This window comes from Trichechus manatus, unplaced genomic scaffold, assembly GCF_000243295.1.
Source record: "Trichechus manatus latirostris isolate Lorelei unplaced genomic scaffold, TriManLat1.0 scaffold00207, whole genome shotgun sequence".
NCBI lineage: Eukaryota > Metazoa > Chordata > Mammalia > Sirenia > Trichechidae > Trichechus > Trichechus manatus.
In genome coordinates this window covers 3,344,143-3,365,715 of record NW_004444143.1, presented here as the reverse complement: position 1 = coordinate 3,365,715, position 21,573 = coordinate 3,344,143, and the positions used below count along the sequence as shown (strand labels likewise).

The 21,573-nt window shown below is 44.0% G+C and overlaps 2 protein-coding genes across 3 annotated transcripts in view; one reads left to right on the top strand and one right to left on the bottom strand.

Annotated features, from left to right (window-relative positions):
* Window positions 1-1,961: 1,961 nt before the first annotated feature.
* Window positions 1,962-12,877, top strand: LGALS4 (galectin 4). Of its 2 annotated transcripts, XM_004388141.1 has the most exons (10): window positions 1,962-2,006; window positions 2,287-2,375; window positions 6,747-6,951; window positions 8,260-8,394; window positions 11,534-11,560; window positions 11,684-11,722; window positions 11,901-11,930; window positions 12,229-12,317; window positions 12,484-12,649; window positions 12,731-12,877. In XM_004388141.1, the coding sequence occupies exons 1-10, from the start codon at window positions 1,962-1,964 to the stop codon at window positions 12,875-12,877; spliced, it is 972 nt and encodes a 323-aa protein (XP_004388198.1). The 2 variants fall into 2 exon arrangements, with proteins under 2 accessions (XP_004388198.1, XP_004388199.1); XM_004388142.1 differs by lacking the exon at window positions 11,534-11,560.
* A 5,537-nt stretch (window positions 12,878-18,414) lies between these two features.
* Window positions 18,415-21,573, bottom strand: part of LOC101352835 (delta(3,5)-Delta(2,4)-dienoyl-CoA isomerase, mitochondrial-like) — an 11,559-nt gene continuing 8,400 nt past the window's right edge. The window contains exon 8 of the mRNA XM_004388208.3: window positions 18,415-18,487. Coding sequence (XP_004388265.2) covers window positions 18,415-18,487 — 73 coding nt within the window. The remainder of the gene's footprint in view (window positions 18,488-21,573) is intronic.

Here is a 21,573-nt window from a genome sequence, read left to right as displayed (position 1 = left end):
CCCTTGTCTTTAAGGGGCCCCATTCTAGTCCATCTTACTGGCGACTTCACCCTTTGAGACCCCAGAGGTTGTGGCCTTACCCTTTGAGACTGAGCCAGTTCTGCTTCCTGTGTTCCTTGTCTCTTCAGTTTTCTGCTTCCTGATTCCTTGGCCTCTAAAGCCTCTCTGGCCTCACAGCCGGCTTCTGCCCTGTTTGGGCAAGTGTTCCAAAGCTCTGTAGCCCCACCAATAAGTACCTGGAGGCATTCCACTCTGGCAGGAAGCCTCTGCCAAAGGCACTCAGCAATCTTGCTCTGCAGGTTGACTCCAATGCCATCTAGCACTGGTCTTCTGGTTCTGCTGCTGCTTCTCGCTGTCTGCACTGTCTCCAGTGTAACAGCTCTCCTCATTTCCTTCAGAGTCTTCACCAGAATTGTCTTCAATGTCCATAATTCTACCAACAGTCTCTTTAAGGCAATCTAGGCTTTTACTATTAGGCACTTTAAAAACTCAGCCTCTATCCATTCACAGTTTCAAAACTGTTTCCACATTTTAGATATCTGTTAGAGCAGCACCCCACTCTCTCAGTACCAAATTCTGTCTTAGTCATCTAGTGCTGCTATAACAGAAATACCACAAGTGGATGGCTTTAATAGAGAAATTTATTCTCTCACAGTCTAGGAGGCTAGAAGTCCGAATTCAGAGTGCCAGCTCCAGGGGAACGGTTTCTCTGTCATCTCTGGGGGAAGGTCCTTGTTATCAATCTTCCCCTGGTCTAGAAGCTTCTCAGCGCAGGGACCTCGGGTCCAAATGATGAGCTGTTCTCCTGGCTCTTGTTTTTTGGTGGTAGGTGGTACCCCATGTCTCTGCTTGCTTCTCTCTTTTATATCTCAAAAGAGATTCCCTTAAGACACAACCTAATCTTGTAGATTGAGTGCTGCCTTATTAACATAACTGCCTCTAATCCTGCCTCATTAACATCATAGAGGCTAGGATTTACAACACGTAGGAAAATCGTATCAGATGACAATACTGGGAATCATGGCCTAGTCAAACTGACACAAATTTCTGGGGGACACAATTCAATCCATAACACCAGGCCTTTCTTCTGAGACACCTCTGGGTGGGTTTGAACTGCCAACCTTTTGGTTAGTAGGCAAGTGTTTAACCTTTTTTATCAGCAAGGGACACCTTCAGGACAAGAAAGCAAGTGTTAATTTCAGTGCCTCCTATATGCTAAGTCCTGTTGCAAGCATTTTATATTTATTAACCTACTCATTGCTTACAAGGACTATAAGGCTCATGCTATTATTATCCCCATTTTACAGATGGGCAAATGGGGAAATTGAGGTTAAGGTGGTTTCCAAAGGTCCACAACCGGGAGAGCAGGATTTGAACCCAGAACCTCTGGCTCCAGAGTTAGTGCTGTAAGCTACTATGCAGTACAATGTACACAGGAGAAGAATGCAGTGGGCATGCAATCACTGTAGGTCCTTTCACTGTTCCTGGGAGAGTCAGGAGCCCCCAATTCTGGCTCCACCTGCTTTCACCAACTTCCACTGTCCACCTGTTCTGGTCACTCCTGCAGCCCTGCCCAACCCTCCTGGTACCACCCTCCCTCTGCCAACAAAGTTCTGGGCAGGGTTTTATAGGCTCTGATAAGACCCTGGCAAGGCCGAAGTTCACTCTCACTTCTTCTTTGCAGAGGGGTCTGGGGGGAGAGGACTCTGGCCTGAGCCCCCCAGGCCTGACCCAGATCATTCAGATCCTGGCTGACCACCAGTGAGACTGATAAGAAGAGGGAGACTAGGGGGTGCCCAAGGAGAAGTGGGGAGCTGGGATCCCCTGAGGAAGGTCCCCCATGGACCTTGACCTGCCAGCCACTCCCTGATTCTTGGATATAAGAGCCACCTGCCACCTGTCACCATTCCCCACTCCTGCAGCTCTTCTCGCAAGACGCACCACCAGCCCAGCCTCTCAAGATGGCCTATGTCCCTGCACCTGGCTACCAGCCCACTTACAGCCCGGTGAGCGATCAGCCCAGGTCCTACCCCAGGCTCCGGCCCACTCTAACACTTGTGGGCCCCCACCTGACTTACCCAACACTGGTCCTGGGACCTGATTAACTCCCTGCCTGACCGTAAGGCATTCATGTCCACCCCGACTCCTGGCCTCTTCCTCGTCACACTGACCCTCACCCCTTAGTTTCTTCTCCCCTTCTTAAGGGAAGGGGGGCTTCCTCTGTAAGGGGTGAGGGCTGCAACAGGTGGATGGCCTTCAAGGTTCCTCACTTGGCCCTTTCTACAGACTCTGCCCTACAACAAGCCCATCCCAGGAGGCCTCAGCGTGGGAATGTCCATTTACATCCAAGGAGTGGCTAATGAGCACATGAGGAGGTAAGACCAGCCCAGGGCTGCTGGGCTACGAGGGGGGTTATGGAACAGGGAGTTTCTGGGCCCTGGGGTAGGTCTTCTTCTCTTCCTCCACCCTGGCTGTGGAGGGGGCTCTCTGCCACCCAAACAGATGGCCAAAGACCAGGCCTGATCTAGGAAATCCAGGGCTGGGTGGTCAGATCAGGTGAGGGAACCTAGGGCCCAGGAAGGGTCAGGGAGGGCTCACCAGAGTTGAGAGGGTGGATTAGAACTGATGGTGTGACAGCATGAACTAATATCGTAGGCTCAGAGCCAGGCCACCTGGGTTCAAATGCCACCTCTGCCGCTTACCAGCTGTATGACTAGGAAAGCTGCCAAACCTCTCTGTGCTTTAGTATCCCTCTGTAAAGTGGGGTTGCTGTGAGGATTCAATGTGTAAAAACGTGCCTTAGGTAAAATAACCAGCTGCCGTTGAGGTGATTCCCACTCATGGTAACCCCATGTGTGTCAGAGTAGAACTGTGCTCCATAAGGTTTTCAGTGTATGATTTCTCAGAAGTAGATCACTAGGCCTTCCTCTGAGGCTCCTCTGGGTGGACTCAAACCTGCAAGATTTCAGTTAGCAGCTGAGCACATTAACCCTTTGCACCACCCAGGGACTTGAGTAAAATAAGCGCTATGTAAGTCTTAGTATATTTTATGGCTTTAAAATGGAGATAATAATCAAACTGACACATATGATTGTTGTTTATTTTTTCTTTGTTGGATTTCTTCATTGGGAGCCAACCCTGTGCCTAGGCACTGGGGTTAGAGCCATAAACAAGACAGACAAAGACCCCCTACCCTTGTAGACTGACATCCTAGTAGGGCAGACAGATAAAAAATAATTAAGTCTTCCCCTTGAAATTGGGAACAAGACAAGGGTGCCCACTCTCACCACTTCTATTCAATATTGTATTAGAAGTGTTAGCCAGAGTAATAAGACAAGAAAAAGAAATAAAAATTATCCCAATTGGAAAAAAAAAGTAAAATTGTCTCTATTCATGGATGACATGATCCTATATATAGATATATAGAAATATCCAAATATAGATATATAGAAAATATATAGAAAATCCCAAAGAGTCCACAAGAAAACTTCTAGAGCTAATAGAGGAATTCAACAGTTGCAAGGTACAAGATCAACAAACAAAAATCAGTTGGGTTTCTATGTACCACTAATGTGAACTCTGAAAGGGAAATTAGGGAAACAATTCCATTTAAAATAGCAGCTAAGAGATAAAATACCTGGGAATAAATCTAAACAGGGAGGTGAAGGACTTATACAATGAAAACTATAAAACACTGATGAAAGATTAAAGATGACTTTAATAAATGGAAAGATGTTCCATGTTCATAGACTGCAAGACTTAATAGTCTCAAGATGTCAGTACCACCCAAAGTGATCTATAGATTCAACACAATCTAGAACAAAATTTCTACAGCCTTCTTTACAGAAAATGGAAAAACCAATCCTCAACTTTATATGGAATGGCAAGAGGCCCGTGAATAGCTAACGCAGTGTTGAAAGCAAAAAACGAAGTAGGAGAACTCTCACTTCCTGATTTTAAAACATACTATACAGCTACACTAATCAAAACAGCCTGGTACTGGTATAACAATAGTCACATAGACCAAAGAAATAGAATTGAGAGTCCAGAAATAAACCCACATATCTATGGTAACTGATTCTTGACAAGGGTGCTAAGTCCATCTGATGGGGAAAGAAGAGTCTCTTCAAGAAATGGTGCTAGGAAAATTGGATTTCCACATGCAGAAAAATTAAACAGGATCCATGCCTCACATCATACACAAAAACAAATTCTAAATGCATTAAGGACAAAAATGTGAAGACTAAAACCATGAGATTCTTAGAAGAACAAACAGGTAGGGGCAACGCAGTCAGGCCTAGTTTTCAACAATGGATTATCTAGTATAATAACAAAAGCGCAAACAGCAAAAGACAAAATAAATAAATGGGGGCCTCGTAAAAATTAAAAACTTTTGTTCATCAAAAAACTTTACCAAAAAAGTGAAAAGACAGACTACTGACTGGGAGAATAAAAAACAGAAAATAACAAATGTTGATGAGGATGTAGGGAAATTGGAACCCTTATCCATGGCTGGTGGGAATGCAAAATGGTAGAGCCATTGTGGAAAACAGTGTGGGGGGTTCTCAAAAAACTAAAAATAGAACTACCATATGCCCTAGCAATTCCACTTCTAGGTATATACCCAAAAGGCTTGAAAGCAGAGACTCAAAAAGAGACTTGCACACCAATGTTCATTGCAGCACTATTCACAATAGCCAAAAAGTGGAAACAACCTGAATGCCCATCAACAGATGAATGGATAAACGAAATGCGGTACATGCATACAATGGAATATTACTCAACCAGTAGGAGAAATAAAGTCCTGATACATGCTACAGTATAGACGGAGCTTGAAGACATTATGCTGAGCGAAATAAGCCAATCACAAAAGGTCGAATATTGTATGACCTCACTTATATAAAAAAAGAAGGAAAGGCAAATGTTTAGAGACCAAAGTTTATTAGTGGATGCCAGGGGTGGGAGAAAGGGGTAAAGGGGGGGTTAAGGGTGATGGAAAAATCACATTGATTAAGGTTAGGTTGCAGAGCCGATTATTGTAATTGCTTTCAGTAAGTTGTACATCTGTAAAATGTTGAATTGGCTAGTTGTGTGATAGATATGCTTACAACAATGACAAAAAAAAAAAAAAGAGTAGCTGCTAAGGCTGTTTATGTACAACCAAACACCTTGTAGAATTTGGTTCTTTGGTTTGGAGGTTTAGGGTCATGGTTTCATGGGACGTTCCAGTTAATTGGCCTAATAACGTGTTTAGTGCTTCTGTTCTACCTCCTGGTTTGTTACTAAGTGCCTGCGGTCTTAACAGCTTGCAAGTGGCCATCCAAGGCACAGCAATTGGTCTGTATTCACCTGGAACAACAGAGGAAGAAGGAGTCAGGAATAGGAGGAGGATATGGAATGTGTGGCTAATTGCCTCCATGAACATCTGCCTCCTTTGCCATGAGACCAGAACTAGATGGTGCCTGGCTACTATTACTGAACATTTGGATCAAAGATTCCATAGAATAATCCTGATCAAAAGGGAATTTCATGGACTGTAGACTTTCTGGACCCATGGAGGGTGGATGAATCCTTGAAACTATTGCCCTTAAACAAAAAATATCCCCTGAAGTCATCTTAAAACAGAAAAATAGTTTAGCTTAACTAGTGAAAAAGGTCTGCCTTGAGCATTATGCTCTTTTAAGAACCATCTATATGGGATCAGATTGACAACAGCAACTCAAAGATTAGATAGGACCCTTAGAGGGCAGTGAGTTTATGTTAATGGCGAGGAACAATTCGGAAAAAGAGGGTGAGACTGGTTGTACAACTCAAAGAATGTAATCAATGTCATTGAAATATAGGCGTAGAAACTGTTGAATTAGTATATGTTTTGCTGTGTATATTCTCAACAATAACAACAAAATAAATAAAATTTGGGGAAAATAAATAATTCAAATATATAACATGTCAGATAGTGAAAAATAAGACGGGAAGGGGATGGGGAAAGTATGTGAATGTGGGAGAGGGGCACTGTCCCTTTAAATAGAGTGGTCAGGGAAGGCTCCCTGGGAGGGAACATTTCAGCACAGACCTGGTGGAGGTGAGGGAGGGAGCCTTGGGTGTATCTGAGGGAAAAGTGGTCCAGGTGGAGGGAACGGCCCCCTGCAAAGACCCTGGGGCAGGGTTGTGCCTGCCCTGTTGGAATAACTTGGAGGAGGTTGGGTCATAGGGAGGCCTGACGGGGGTGGGGGGAAGAGTGAATGAGGGCCAGTTGGTGGGAGATAAGGATGGAGAAGTAGGGGGGCGCAGGTCGGACAGGACCTCGGGGACCACGGTGGGCTCTGAGCAGAGGAACGTGCTGTGACCTGGGTGTGCACAGGGTCCCTCTGGCTGCCTGTGGGGAATGGCTTGTGAGGACCAGGGAGGGAGCAGGTAGACCTGAAAAGAGCCGAGAGATGTAAAGTGCTTGGGACAGCGCCTGGCCCCTGATAAAGGCTAAAGGCGGTAATCCCAGCTTGTGAAGTATTTGGAGTTGTGAGAGACTAGAGCAGGTGGTCTAGAAGGAAAGGGAGTGAGCTAAGGGGTTGTGGTGGGCATCTGCCTCCTGGAACTCAGGGATGCATCCTCCCCCTTGGTCAATGTGCCAAGGTCGCCCCCTCAGAGCTGGTGCGGAGGTCCATGAATCCTGGGGCAGGATACGACTGAGAGGGCTTCCTGTGCCCAGGAAGATGGGACCAGGGATCGAACCCTTCCTGTCTCACCAGATTCTTCGTGAACTTCGTGGTGGGGCATAACCCCGGGGCAGACATTGCCTTCCACTTCAACCCCCGTTTTGATGGCTGGGACAAGGTGGTCCTCAACTCGCAGCACGACGGCCAGTGGGGTAGAGAAGAGAGGAAATTGAGCATGCCTTTCAGCAGGGGCGCCGCCTTCGAGCTGGTGTTCATGGTCTTGGCCGAGCACTACAAGGTCTGAGAGGAGGGTGGGTGGGGGCTCCCCTCTTCCCTCTGTCCCTTGCTCCTTCCTTCCTTCTATTTCCTTCCTTCCTCTCCTTCTTCCCTTCTCTCTGCTTTCCTTCCCTCTTTCCTTTTCTCTCTATTTCCTTCCTCCTTTCTTCTTCTCCCTCTCCTCCTCTCCCCATTCCTTCTATCTTTCCCTCCCTCCCTTCCCTCTTTCACTCCTTGTCTTCTCTCTCCCTCCTCTCTTTCCTTCCTTCCTTCTTTTCTCACTCATCATTTTGCGTGTTAGACCCGTGTTGTTCTGTGCATACCTGGCCTGTAGCTCCTGACAGATGAGCAGGACTCTCTGCTATCTGTCCTCTCTCAGTTCCACACCCTCCTCCCCAACCTCTTTCTCCCATAAATAAAGCTGCAGTGGACATCCTCATGCCCACTCCCACATGACCCAAGAGAAGAGTCCGGGGTTGGGAGGATTGCTGGATTGGAGAACCTCCCTGGACTTTACTCGTATGCACACCAGATTTCTAACTTCATTATCAAAGGTTAACATCATGATTTGGTGTTGGACAGACCCAGGCTCAAGTCTGGGCTTTACCCTGCTTGATGTGGTACACTTGGGCTGGTCATTCCAGTGTCTGGAGCCTCCATTTTATTAAACAATGGGAACAACCCCAGGTCCTGCCTTACAGAACTGTTGCACGACTCCATTGATACTACCATGTCAAGCACTTAGCACACAGTAAGCACTCAGTCCTACTCATAGCTGGCTCGCAGCGCCATGTCCTTGCTTAGCTCTATGAATAGAAATCGTGAAGATGAACTTCAGGTATGGTGAGATATGATAACAAGGCCCAGGTTGTACACAGGATTTCTACAATGCCTTTGATGTGCTTCTCTGGGTTTGAATCTTTTCAGTAATCCCAGAGATAAGTGAGCCCTTGTTTTACAGATGAGGAAACAAAGGCTCAGAGAGGTGAAGTGACTTAGCTGAGGTCACACAGCCAGGACATGTCAGAGCTAGAACTCAAACTTTTTCATTTGGTGCCAAAACCAGGACTCAGACTTAGTTTTCTTCCAGTCTTCATTTCAAGACTAAATTCTCTAATTCTCTCCCATTCTACAATCTGTGAGCTGACTTGTGACCCCTGCTTGACCTCTGACCTGTGGACTTCAAGGACCTCGACTCTGGAGCAATCTCATCTTGCCCCCTAGACTTTTGACCCCAAGTTGTACTTTGAGATCACTACTCTTTGCTTCTTGTTTCTACCTTCCCAAGGTCATTGGTGTTGATTCTTGATCTCTCATCCCTGCCTTCCAGGTGGTGGTGAATGGAACTCCCTTCTACGAGTTTAAGCACCGAATTCCACTACAGATGGTCACCCACCTGCAAGTGGATGGGGACCTGGAGCTTCAATCCATCAACTTTATTGGAGGCCAGCCCACCTTCGGCGAGGTGTGTGGTGTCTTCCCCCTTACTTGCTTCCTGCCTTTGTTAATTCATTCCCACATTCATTTATTTCCCAAGCACATGTTTTATGTACATCCCTTTGTTGGGTGATGCTGGTACCCAGCAGTGACCAAGACAGTCCGGTGGGAAGACAGACTTGTTACCAGACAGTGATGGCCATGAGTGGTCAGATCTGGGTGGGGGAGGCACAGACAGAGGAGTCAGAGCTGGGATGAGGGATACACAAGAGGTTTGGGGAGTCCGAAGGAGGGGCCTGACCTAGTCATGGAGTCAGCAACGGACTCCTGGAGGAGAGAAGATGTGTAAGCTGTGTTAGGAAGTGAAGGATGAAGAGGAATAAAGAAAACATGAAGAGCAAACTTATGAGAAGTTGCTCAATATCATTAGTTATCTGTGAGAGACAATTAAAACCACAGTGAGATACCACTGCAGACCCAACAGAAGAATTACAATGAAAAAGGTATACAATACCAAGTGTTGGTGAGGATGTGGAGCAATCAAAACTCTCATACACTCCCATACTGTTGGAAGTGTAAATTGGCACAACCACTTTGGAAAATGGCTTGGCAGGGTCTGTGAAAGTTGAACAAACACATGCCCAATGATACAGAAACTCCACTCCTGCGTATATAGGGCACATATCACCACCAAAACTCACACCCTAGGATAACCACAGCAGTGCTATTTGTGAAAGCCCCAAATTTCAAACTACCAGAATGTTTTCCAATAGGAGAACGGATAGACACAATATGTCAGTCACTAAAAGGCAAGAACAAACAATTTTCAAATACACACAACAGCAAGGTGACTCTTGGTAATAAAATGTTGAGTTGAAAAAGCAAATTCGTAGCTCATAAAATAAGAAAGGCACAACATATTGTTCAGGGATTTAGAGACATAAGTGGCAAAACTACAAAGAAAGACAAGTCCTGGTATGTCTTATTTCAGGTAGTGTAACCTGAGGGGAGACAGAGGAATGGGATCAGGGATGGTACACAAACGTGACAAAAGCTTACATAGTGACCACACACCTACTGGGTGTGGGCACTGCCCTAAGGGCTTTACGCTTACCAACTCCTTTAATCCTTACAGAGACCCAAATGAACATACAATTATTGTCATCAGTCCCATTTTATAAATGTGAAAACGGAGGCACAGAGAGCTTAAGTAACTTGCCCAAGGTCACAGAGCTTGTAAGTGGCATAGCCAGGGATCAAACCCAGTCAGGTCTGTGCTTGTGACTATCCTGATCCTCTACATCTCTGATGAAGAAACACTGGCGACATCTTCATTCATAAGGCGGCAATGGGCCTGCGATTGTCCATTTTATTACCATGCTTCATCAATATTTTTAAAGAAGTTAAGCAACAATGCTATTTTAAAAGGGTTCTCAAAATAGCTGGCTTAATACCTTGGTGAGTAGTGTCTGGGGTCTTAAAAGCCTGTGAGCGGCCATCTAAGATACTCCACTGGTCTCATCCCTTCGGGAGCAAGGGAGAATGAAGAGAACAGGATACAAGGAAAAGATTAGTCCGAAGGACTAATTGACCACAGCTACCAAGGCCTCCACTGGACTGAGTCCAGTACAGCTAGATGGTGCCCAGCTACCACCACTGACTGCTCTGACCCAGATCACAACAGAGGGTTCTGGACAGAGCTGGAGAAGGATGTAGAACATAATTCTAACTCATAAAAAAAGACCAGATTTACTGGCCTAAAGTAGACTGGAGAAACCCCGAGATTATGGCCCCCAGACACACTTTTAGCTCAGTGGTGAAGTTATCTCCGACGTTCACCATTCAGCCTGCGAGTGGACAGCCCCATAAAACCCAATGGGACTAATGAGGTACAAGAGTCCAGTGACAAGGCCCAGAAGGCAGAAGGGGACAAGGATGCTGGTAATAGGGAACCCAAGGTTGAGTAAGGATATTGTTGATGTGTTGTGAGATTGTTAACCATTGTCATAGGGCAACATGTGTAGTAACTGTTAAATGAGAAACTATTTTGTTCTGTAAGCCTTCATCTTAAGTAAGAATAGCAGCACAATTGGAAGAGCCTGGTCAATGTCACTGAACTGTGCATGTAGAAATTTTTGAAATGGTGTATCTTTGGCTATGTGTATTTTCACCAAAAAAAAAAGGTTGAGAAGTTAGAGGGTTGACATGTTGTGGGGTTGTTAACTGATGTCATAAAACAATATGTGTACTACTGTTTCATGAGAAACTATTTGTTCTGTAAGCCTTCACCTGAAGTACAATAAAGAAAAAAAAATAGCTGGCTTAAAATAGAAGTCAAGGCAAAAAGGAGTTAATTAGAAAGGGGGGAAAACAGAGACAGTGGGTAAAAGTTAAATAGGGAGGGGAAAGATGTTCCCGGCAGCGGGAACCACCTGTGCAAAGATGTGGGAGAGAGAGAAGCAGAGGCAAAGATAGAGAAATACAGAGACAGAGTCAGAGAGAAACAGAGGGGGAGACAGACAGACAGACACAGAGACTGAGAGAGCCCAAGAGAGACAAGGGAGAGACAGGGAGATACAGAAATAGAGAGACACACATACAGAGACTGACAGAGCCTGAGAGAAAAAAGAAAGAGATGGAGAGACAGAGACAGAGAGACAGAAACAGAGACACAGAGAGAGAGAGGGCCTGAGAGAGACAAGGGAGAGACAGAGTGAGCCCTTGGCTGATTCTAGGGACTCCCAAATTGCCCCAGTGGCTGAAACGTTGAGTGAGGGAAACTGTGGCTTCAGGTGAGGTGAGCAGAGATTGTATTGTGTGGGGTCTAGGGAAATGCGCTGAGGAATTTACACTTTATGATGCAGTTTCTGGGTTGCAGGGGTACAGAGGGATGAATGAGGGCCCTGGGAAGGAACGAGAGGGGAGGGGAGGGTACAGAAGATAGAATTTGCCAGACATTGTCTTAAACGGGTAGTGTGAGGTTCACTACATTGGAGATTCCAACTTGGTGTTCCCTTTCCACTAATTGGCCATCTGGGTGCCACCTTTTGACTCCAGAGTTCCCTTGGACAGTGGTGGCGGGCTTCCCTGGGGCAGGCATCAGCGACGCCCTCCAGTCTTTAGTTTGGGGTCCCCCTCATCACCTCTTTCTCTTTCTATGGCCACAGAGACCCATCCCTACGCCGCAATACCCAGTAAGTACCAGCTGGTGGGTAGTGGTTTCCCCTTGAGGGGGCGATCAGTAGCTGAGGTGGTCCTGGGGCAGTTGAAGCACCCCAGCCCCCCTCATCATTCCTGCCTTCCATCTCTACGTGTAGGGTCCTGTACACAGCCATCCACCATGGAATAACCTGCCTGTAAGTGGGAGCCTTGTGTGGGCAAATGGTGGGAGGATGGTGAGAATTGGGAGGGCTTAGCAGGTCAGATCATGAGTTGTACCAACTTGGCACCTAGAGAAACGCCTGCACATAATAGATGTGCTGTAATTATTTGTCAAACATTGTAGGATAACATCTCTTCTTCCTCACTTCACAGACCATGGAGGGACCCCCAATTTTCAACCCGGTATGGCATCCTGAAGGGGTTATGGCTCTGTGGTGGGCGATTGGAAGGCATGCAGGGACTGATGGCAGGGAGGGGGCCCTGATCCTTAGGGAACTCTAAGAGGGTAGGAAATATAGTGGGAGAGGGGTGTTTGGGGCAGGAAGTGGGGAGAGGATGAAGTGGGAATGTCAAAGTGAGGGAAGGGACTGAGGTTGCGGACACGTCCCAGGAGGAGTGAGGCCCCTCTCTGAAAATTTCTTTCTTTGTCCGGCTTCTGATGACTTGAGAGAGGATGAGATCTCATGTTCTCTTCCCACAGCCTGTGCCATTTATTGGGAAACTGCGAGGGGGGCTTATAGCCCGAAGAACCATCATAATCAAGGGCTTTGTACCCGTCTCAGCCAGGAGGTACAGGACCTGGGTTGAGGTGGGAACCCTCCCCTTCCCCTCTTCCCTCAGACCCAGGAGTCCGGACCCCAGTCCTCCCTCAGACCCAGGAGTCCAGGCCTCAGTCTCCTCCTTCCTTGAGGAACCAGGAATCCCTTTCTGACACCATATCCCTCTTTGCCCCTAGCTTCGCCATCAACTTCAAGGTGGGAGCCTCAGGGGACGTGGCCATGCACATTAACCCCCGCCTGAACGAGGGTGTAGTGGTTCGGAACAGCCATTTGAATGGATCATGGGGATCTGAGGAGAGGAATATTTCCTACAATCCATTTGGTCCTGGACAGTTCTTTGATGTGAGTCTGGGGTCTTTATCCTCCCTTCCCTCCAAAGCCTTTATCCTGGCCCTGGCCTCATGTCCACCCTTCTCCCTACAGCTGTCCATTCGCTGTGGCACGGATCGCTTCAAGGTCTATGGCAACGGCCAGCACCTCTTCGACTTCTACCATCGCCTCACGGCTTTCCAGAGGGTGGACGTGTTGGAGATCAAGGGTGATGTTACCTTGTCCTATGTCCAGATCTGATCTATCCCGGGGCTACAGCCCTTGGAAACACAGAAGGATTTCCTAGGACTCCCTTCTAAGCCCCTAATAAAATATCTGAGGATGTCTCATGAGTGTATGTGACTCCGCCTCACTGTTCCTTCCTTGGTTCAGTCATGCATCGCCCATTCATCCATCTAATCACCTGTCAATCCATCCTCCCTTCATAATAAATCTACTTATGTGCCAGGCAGTGCTCTTAGGGCTTTACTTGTATCTACTCATTCATTCCATACACCAACTCCAGAAGGTAGGAGATGTTATTATCATCTCTCTGAAATAGATGAGGAAATAGGTACAGAACAATTAAGCATATTGTCCAAAATCACACAGCTGATAAATGACAGAACTAGAATTCAAATCCAAGTGGTCTGGCTCCCAAGGCAGCATGCTTAGCCACTGCATGGCCTGTTATTCCATCCATCTATCCATCCACCTACCCACCTATCCATCTCAACTTGCATCAATCTCTTCATGCATTCATCCAACTAAAAGTCCAACCAGCCAGCCAGCCAGCTGTCCACCCAAGCATCCAACAATTCATTCACTCATCTATCTCTCCATCTATCCATCTGTTTGTTCAACCATCCTTTCAACCAACGCTTTGTCTATCCATTTATCTCTCCACCCATCCATCTCATCATCCATCAATCTTTCCAAACATCCATCCAACCATATTTTCATCCGTTCATCCAAACGACCAACGATTTATCCACTCATCTATTTCTCCATCTATCTGGATGTTTATCCAACCCTTCATCCACCCTCACATTCATCTGGCCATCCATCACTCTCTCCATACATTCATCCTTCCAAACATTCAACCAACCATCTATTTATTCATAAATCCATTTGTCTATTCATTCTACTATCCTTATATCCAACTCTTTATCCATCCATTCATCTCTTCATCCTCCATTTGTCCACATAACGCTCTGTCATCCATCCATTCACCCATTGTCTTAGATATCTAGTGCTGCTGTAACAGAAATACAACAAGTGAGTGGCTTTAACAAACAGAAGTTTATTTCCTCATAGTTTGTTGTTGTTGTGGTGGTGCTGTGGACTTGGGTCTGACTCATAATGACCCTACGTACAACAGAACAAAACACTACCAAGTTCTGTGCCATCCTGAAAATCATTGCTATGTTTGAGCCCATTGTTGCAGTCACTGTGTCAATCCATCTCATTGAGGGTCTTCCTTTTTTTCGCTGACCCTCTACCAAGCATGATGCTCTTCTCCAGGGACTTGTCCCTCCTGATAACACGTTCATAGTATGTGAAACAACTACTGAAGTTGTCAAGGATTTCATTTTACTTGGATCCACAGTCAACACCCATGAAAGCAGCAGTCAAGAAATCAAAAGACACCTTGCATTGGGCAAATGTGATGCAAAAGACCTCTTTAAAATGTTGAAAAGCAAAGATGTCACCTTGAAGAATAAGTTGCACCTGACCCAAGCCATGGTATTTTCTGTCACCTCATATGCATGTGAAAGCTGGACAATGAATAAGGAAGACAGAAGAAGAATTGGTGCCTTTGAATTGTGGTGTTGGTGAAGAATATTGAATATACCATGGACTTCCGGAAGAACAAACAAATCTGTCTTGGAAGAAGCACAGCCAGAATGCTCCTTAGAAGCAAGGACAGCGAGACTACGTCTCACATACTTTGGACGCGTTGTCAGGAGGGATCAGTCCCTGGAGAAGAACATCAAGCTGAATCTTCCTATTAGTTCCAGTAATTTTCTTATGGAGTATTTTGGGTTTTCTATGTATAGTATCATATCATCCCCAAATAGGAACAGTTTTACTTCTTCCTTACCAATTTAGATGCTCTTTATTATTTTTATTTTTCATCCCTTATTGCTCTAGCTAGGCCTTCCAGCACAATGTTAAATAGGAATGATGATAAAGGGCATCCTTTTCTTGTTCCTGTTCTCAGGGGGAATTTTTTCAGGCTCTCTCTGTTAAGAATGATGGTGACTGTTGGTTGTGTATAGATGCCCTTTATTATGCTGAGGAATTTCTCTTCTATACCTATTTTATTGAGAGTTTTTATCAGGATTGGGTGTTGGACTTTGTCAAATGCCTTCTCTTCGTCGATTGAGATGACCATGTGATTATTTTATTTCGTTTTGTTTATGTGGTGGATTATGGTAATTTATTTTCTGATGTTGAACCATCCTTGCATACCTGGTATGAATCCCACTTGGTCTTGGTGTATAATTTTTTTGATATGATGCTGAATTCTATTGGCTAGAATTTTGTTGAGAATTTTTGCCTCTATATTCATGAGAGATTTTGGTCTGTAATTTTCTTTTTTTGTGGTGTCTTTGCCTGGTTTTGGTATCAGGGTTATGCCCGCTTCATAGAATGAACTCAGAAGTATCTCTTCCTTTCTATGTTCTGAAACAGTTTGAGTAGTACTGATGTGAGCTCTTCTCTGAATGTTTGTTAAAATTCTCCAGTGAAGCCATCTGAGCCAGTGCTTTTTTTTTTTGTTGGGAGTTTTTTTAATTACCTTTTCGATCTCTTCTCTTGTTATAGGTCTGTTCATATTTTTGATCTCAGTTTCTGTTAGTCTAGGTAGGTACTGTGTTTCTAGAAATTTTTTCATTTCCTCTAGGTTTTCAAATTTGTTGGAGTATAGTTTTTCATAGTACTCTGTTATGATCCTTTTTATTTTGGTTGGGTCTTTTCTAATGTCCCCCATTTCATTTCTTATTTGGGTTATTTGCATCTTCTCCTGTTTTTCTTTTGTCAGTTTGGCCAATGGTTTGTCGATTTTGTTGATCCTTTCAAAGAACAAAGTTTTGATTTTGTTGATTCTTTCTATTATTTTTCTATTCTCCATTTCATTTATTTCTGCTCTGATCTTTATTATTTCCTTTATTCTGGTGGCTGTGGGCTTTTGCTGTTCTCTTTCTATTTGTTGGAGTTGTGTAGCAATTGTTTTGATTTTGTTCCTTTCTCCTTTTTTGATGTGTGCATCTATTGCTATAAATTGATCTCTGAGAACTGCCTTTGCTGTGTCCCACAGGTTTCGTATAATGTGTTTTTATTCTTGTTTGATTCTAGGAATTTTTTTGTTCCCATCTTTGATTTCTTCTATTACCCAGTGGTTTTTAAGCAGGGTGTAATTCAGTTTCCATTTATTTGATTTTTTTCCCTTGCTCTTCCTGTTGTTAATTTCTACTTTTATGGCTTTGTGATCTGAGAAGATATTTTGTATTATCTCAGTGTTTTGGATTTTGTTGAGGGTTGCTTTGTGGCCTAAGGTGTGGTCTATTATGCGGAACATCCACGTGCATTGGAAAAGAATGTGTACTTTGTTGCTGTTGGGTGGAGTGTTCTATATATGTCTATGAGGTGAAGTTGGTACTGATTGTGGCCTTTAGAGCTTCTGTATCTTTGTTGAGTTTTTTCTAGATGTTCTGTCCTTTATCGAGAGTAATTTGTTGAAGTCTCCTACTATTATTGCAGAACTGTCAATTTCTCTTTTCAGTGCTGTTAGAGTTTGTTTCATGTATTTAAGAGCCCTGTCATTGGATGCGTAGACATTTATTATGGTTGTCTTCATGATGGATTGTCCTTTTAATCATTATATAATGCCCTTCTTTGTCTTTTATGGTGGATTTTGTTTTAAAGTCTATTTTATCTGAGATTAATATTGCCACTCCTGCTCTTTTCTGGTTGCTGTTTGCTTGATAATTTTTTCCCCATCCTTTAATTTGTAATAAATTTATGTTTCCAAGGTGTGTCTCTTGTAGATGGGTCCTGGTTTTTAATCCATTCTGTAACTGTCTCTTTATGGGTGCATTTAGGCCATTTACATTCCGTGTGATTATTAATAGGTGTGAGTTTATTGCTGTCATTTTGTAGTGCCTTTTTTTTGTGGTGCTGACGTTTTCTTTGTTCTTCTTACTCTCCTGTGCTGAATTCCTTTTGTTTGTGGACTTATTTTCGTTTCTTTCATTTTTGTAGATTTTGTGTTTACTGAGACTTTATGTTTTTCTTCTTTATTTTTGATGAGCAGGTTTGTTTACTTTCTTTGTTTTTGCCTTGAAATTTACCCCATCTTCCTAAGTTTGAACTGGTCTTTTATTACTTGGTATCGCCTTGACTTCCTCTTCATTAGAGAGTTCTATACCTAGACTGTTTATTCCCTCTTTTATTGTTCTGCCCTTGTTGTAATTTACAAATTAGCTTCTCTGGTTGTTCCCTGTTGTGAATTTTTTAGTTTTTTTTTTTTTTAATCCTTCATAGTTCATTACCTAGGTTGGTATGTGGCTGATGCAGCCTTGTGTCCTAGATTCAAGCAGTTGTCTGTTGTTGGTTCTCTAACTGAAGCACTTGCGTCCATAATTTTTGTAAGGTTGATTTGGTTTTTACATATTCCCTTAATTTCTGTTTATCTAGAAATGTTCTAATTTTGCCATCATATTTGAGTGAGAGTTTTGCAGGAAATATTTTTCTTGGTTGTCAACTTTTTTTCTTTCAAGGTTTTATATATGACATCCTATTGCCTTCTTGCCTGTATGGTTTCTGCCGAGTAATCAGAGCTTAGTCTTATTGTTTTCCCTCTGTACGAGACTTTTCATTTTTCTCGAGCTGCTCTCAGGATTCTTTCTCTGTCTTTGGTTTTAGCAAGTGTGATTATGACATGTCTTGGTGATTTTCTTTTGGAGTCTATCGTATATGGTGTTCGTTTAGCTTCTTGGATGGTCAGCTTTCATCTTTCAGGATAGTAGGGAGGTTTTCTGTTAGCAATTCTTCAGTGATTCTCTGTTTTCCATTTTCTCCCCCTGTTCTGGAACTCTGATCACCACAAATTTTTGCTCTTCATTGTATCCCACATAGTTCTCAGTGTTTCTTCATTTTTCTTCCTTCTTTTCTATTTTTTTCTCAAACAAAGTGGTATCCAAAGATTTGCCTTCAATTTCGTTGATTCTTTCTTCCATTGTTTCAAACTTGCTCCTTGAACCTTCTATGACACTGTCCATTTCTGAAATCTTGTTGTTTATATTTTGGATTTCTAATTTCCGTTTCTGTGTGGTTTCTAGTTGTGGGTTTATTTTTACACTTTATTTCTATATTATTTTCCTGAATTCTTCCATTGTTTTGTCTGTATTTTCCATTATTTTGTTCTATTTTTCCTTATCTTTGTCTTCGTTTTGCTTCATCTCTTGGAGAGCCCCGGATATTAGTTTTGAATTCCTTATCAGGTAGTTCTGGTGCCATTTCTTCTATTGGAAGGTCATCTGGTGTTTTATTTTGGACACTTACTGGCACCATCCTGTCCTGTGTTTTTTTTTTTTTTTTTAAATGTTTTGATATTGTCTACTGTCTTAAGGACATTCAGGAATGATTTTTTTGTTTATTAATTGTAGATTTGTTTGTTTCATCCTGCTTTATTTCTTTGTTTATGTTTGGGCAGGCAGGCTGGGATTTCTTTGTTGTTTGCTCATCTGTGGGCATGATATTTCTCATCACCTTGTTCAGGTGGGCAGGACCAGTCACTCAGCTATGTTGCCACAGGGCAGGTCCAGCGGGGGTGGAGGGGCGGATATGGGTTGTTTGTGGCAGGTACTGGGGCCAAAAAGGTGGGATCAGAGGGTAGCACAGGGCGGGTTCCGGTGATATGCACCTGTGCCACTTGGGGGTGTGGTGCTCAGTGCGCAGTGCAGATAGACAGGAGAGAAGAGGGATGAATGTGATATGTGGAGCTGAGTGGGTGTGGGAAAGACGAGACAGACGATAGAGAAACAGAAGCAAAAAGAAAGAAAGAAAAGGATGCTGAGGGAGCCTGCCAGTGGAGTGGCATAGACCCAGGAAAGCTGTGAAGCAGTGGCTTTCTAGCTGGGCAGGTGGCACAGCCTGTCAAGAGGGGGTAGAGACAGCACACACAGCTAGGTAGGCGGGAGATAGGAAAGGAAAGAAGGGAGAGAGAGACAAGAATCTGAGAAAAAAATGTCAGGTGGTTGAGAGGAAGGAAAGGAAAGAAGGTAGAGAGAGACAAGAACCTGAAAAAGGAAAAAAGAGAGCAAGAGAGAAAACAAAGCCCCAGGGGAGCCCACCGACTTGGCGGCAGAGACTGGGGAAGTGACGCCCCAGCCGAGAGGTGCTGCACAGCCCATCTTGAAGGAGCAGAGATGGCACATTGCGTCTGATGGTCTGGAGAAAGGAAAGGAAGGAGGTGAGAGAGAGAAGAAACCAGAAGAAGCCAAAAAAACTAACAACAGCAACAAAAAAAATGACACTGAAGGAGCCGGCTGGTGGGGGCGGGGCGAATCCAAGTGGCAAGGAGCTGGCGTGTCCTTGGCCAAGGGACTTCACCTCTCCAGAAAGTGGTGGAGTCCGGGCAGAGGTAAGAAGGGTAGGGAGTAGGAAACCATGTATCCCTGGTTACCGGGTGCTCTGTCTCCTGCTCAAGCTCCGTGAAGTTGCCTTCCCATACTCCCTGTCTGCCATTCTTGGTGGCTGAGGGATCCAAGATGGTGAATCCATGCCACTTTAGCTGATAGGAGACCTCCACTCAGTAGATCTCCTCTTTTTCTGTTCTCTGACAGTTTCTTATTCCATTCGGTGATTGATTGAGTTCTTTATCCCTTCTTTTGATGCTTAGGGTCCCAGGATTGATGTTTGTATCTTTTTTACTTAGTTTTTCAGGTCTTTGCTGTGGAGGGATGTCGTGGCGCTTCTGTCTATAGCACCATGTTGGCTCCACCCCCCCCGTTCCAATTATGAATGGATGTTTTCAGCTGTTTCTTCTTGTTTTGAGTCGTGCCACATCAGCAAATGAAGGTCCTGAAAGCTTGACTCCCTCCACGTCTTTAAGGTCAACTCTACTTTGAGAAGGCAGCTCTTCCCCAGTCATCTTTTGAACGCCTTCCAACATGATGGGCTCATCTTCTGGCACTATATCAATGTTCTGCTGCTGTTCATAAGGTTTTCACTGGCTAATTATTTTCAGAAGTAGATTTCCACGTTCTTCTTCCTAGTCTGTTTTAGTCTGGAAGCTCAGCTGAAACTGGTCAGCCATGGGTGACCCTGCTGGTATTTGAATACTGGTGGCATAGCTTCCAGTATCACAGCAACATGCAAGCCCCGACAGTATGACAGACTTAGCACCCTTGTCAAAAATTAGTTGACCACAGACGTGTAAGTTTATTTCTGGACCCTTGATTCTATTCCTTTGGTTTATGTGTCTATTGTTCTGCCATTACCAGGCTGTTTTGATTACTACAGCTGTATAATATGTTTTAAAATCAGGAAGTGAGAGTTCTCCTACTTCTTCTCTTTCAACATTGCATTAGCTTTTCAGGGCCTATTGCCATTCCATATAAAGTCGAGGATTGATTTTACTATTTCTGTAGAGAAGGCTGTTGGAATTTTGATCTGGATTGTGTTGAATCTATATATCGCTTTGGGTAGTACTGACATCTTGACAACATTGTCTTCCAATCCGTGAACACGGAACATCTTTCCATTTATTTGTCTTTTTAAATCTCTTTCAGCAGTGTTTTGTAGTTTTCATTGTATAACTCCTTCACGTCCCTGTTTAGATTTATTCCTAGGTATTTTATTCTATTAGATGCTATTGTAAATGAAATTGCTTCCCTAATTTTTCTTTCAGATTTCACATTGGTGGTGTGTAGAAACTTAACTGATTTTTGTTTGTTGACCTTGTACCCTACAAATTTGCTAAATTTCTTTATTAGTTCTAGAATTTTTCTTGTGGACTCTTTGGGATTTTCTATGTATAGGATAATGCCATCTGCAAATATAGGTAATTTTACTTCTTTTCCAATCAGTATAACTTTTATTACTTTTTCTTGTCCTATTGCTCTGGCTAGAACTTCTAATACAATATTGAATAGGAGTGGTGACAGGAGGCACCCTGGTCTTGTTTCTGATTTCAAGGTGAAGACTTATTTATGTTTTATCTGTCTCTCCTACTAGGATGTCAAGTCCACAAGGGTAGGCATCTTTGTCTGTAGTGTTTATGGCTTCGCCCCAGTGCCTAGGCACAGGTTTGGCTGTCAAAGGAAAATTCAACAATGAAGAAATAACCAACAATCATATGTGTCAGTTTAATTATTATCTCCATTTTAAAGCCATAAAATATGCTAAGACTTATATAGTGCTTATTTTACCCAAGTCCCTGGGTGGTGCAAATGGTTAATGTGTTTGGATGCTAACCAAAATGTTGCAGGTTCGCTGCTAACCAAAATATTTCGGGTTTGAGTCCACCCAGAGGAGCCTCAGAAGGCCTAGTGAATTGTGATGGTTAAGATTGTGTGTCAGGTTGGCTGGGCTATGGTTCTCTGTGTTTTGGCAGTTGTATAATGTTGTGATGACTTCCCTGTTGAAATTTGATATGTGATCATCCCCATAATAGAATCTGCTGAGTGGAGCCGGTGGTGGTGGGGCCTGTGGCGGCTCACTGCCCCCCAACCTTCTGGATCTTCTCCGCCATCCTCTGCCTACTTCCCTCCTGCTTGCCTTGCTGGGGCTTTTGCTTGTTCTGCATCCTGCAGCTGGCTCCTGTTCATCTGGCCTCTGGTACTTGGCTACATGAATCAGGAGACTCCTCTTTCCTGCCTCATGGACTTGGAACGTATAGTCTCTAAAAACTATGTGAGCCATTTCCTTAATATAAATCTCTTATATAT

What these genes read in the sequence shown, in the direction of transcription:
- LGALS4 (XM_004388141.1), top strand. Translation starts at nt 1,962, where the DNA reads ATGGCCTATGTCCCTGCACCTGGCTACCAGCCCACTTACAGCCCG. An exon ending in GCCAGCCCACCTTCGGCGAG is followed by an intron (nt 8,395 to 11,533) that starts GTGTGTGGTGTC and finishes CTATGGCCACAG; the next exon opens with AGACCCATCCCTACGCCGCA. An exon ending in CACCATGGAATAACCTGCCT is followed by an intron (nt 11,723 to 11,900) that starts GTAAGTGGGAGC and finishes CTCACTTCACAG; the next exon opens with ACCATGGAGGGACCCCCAAT.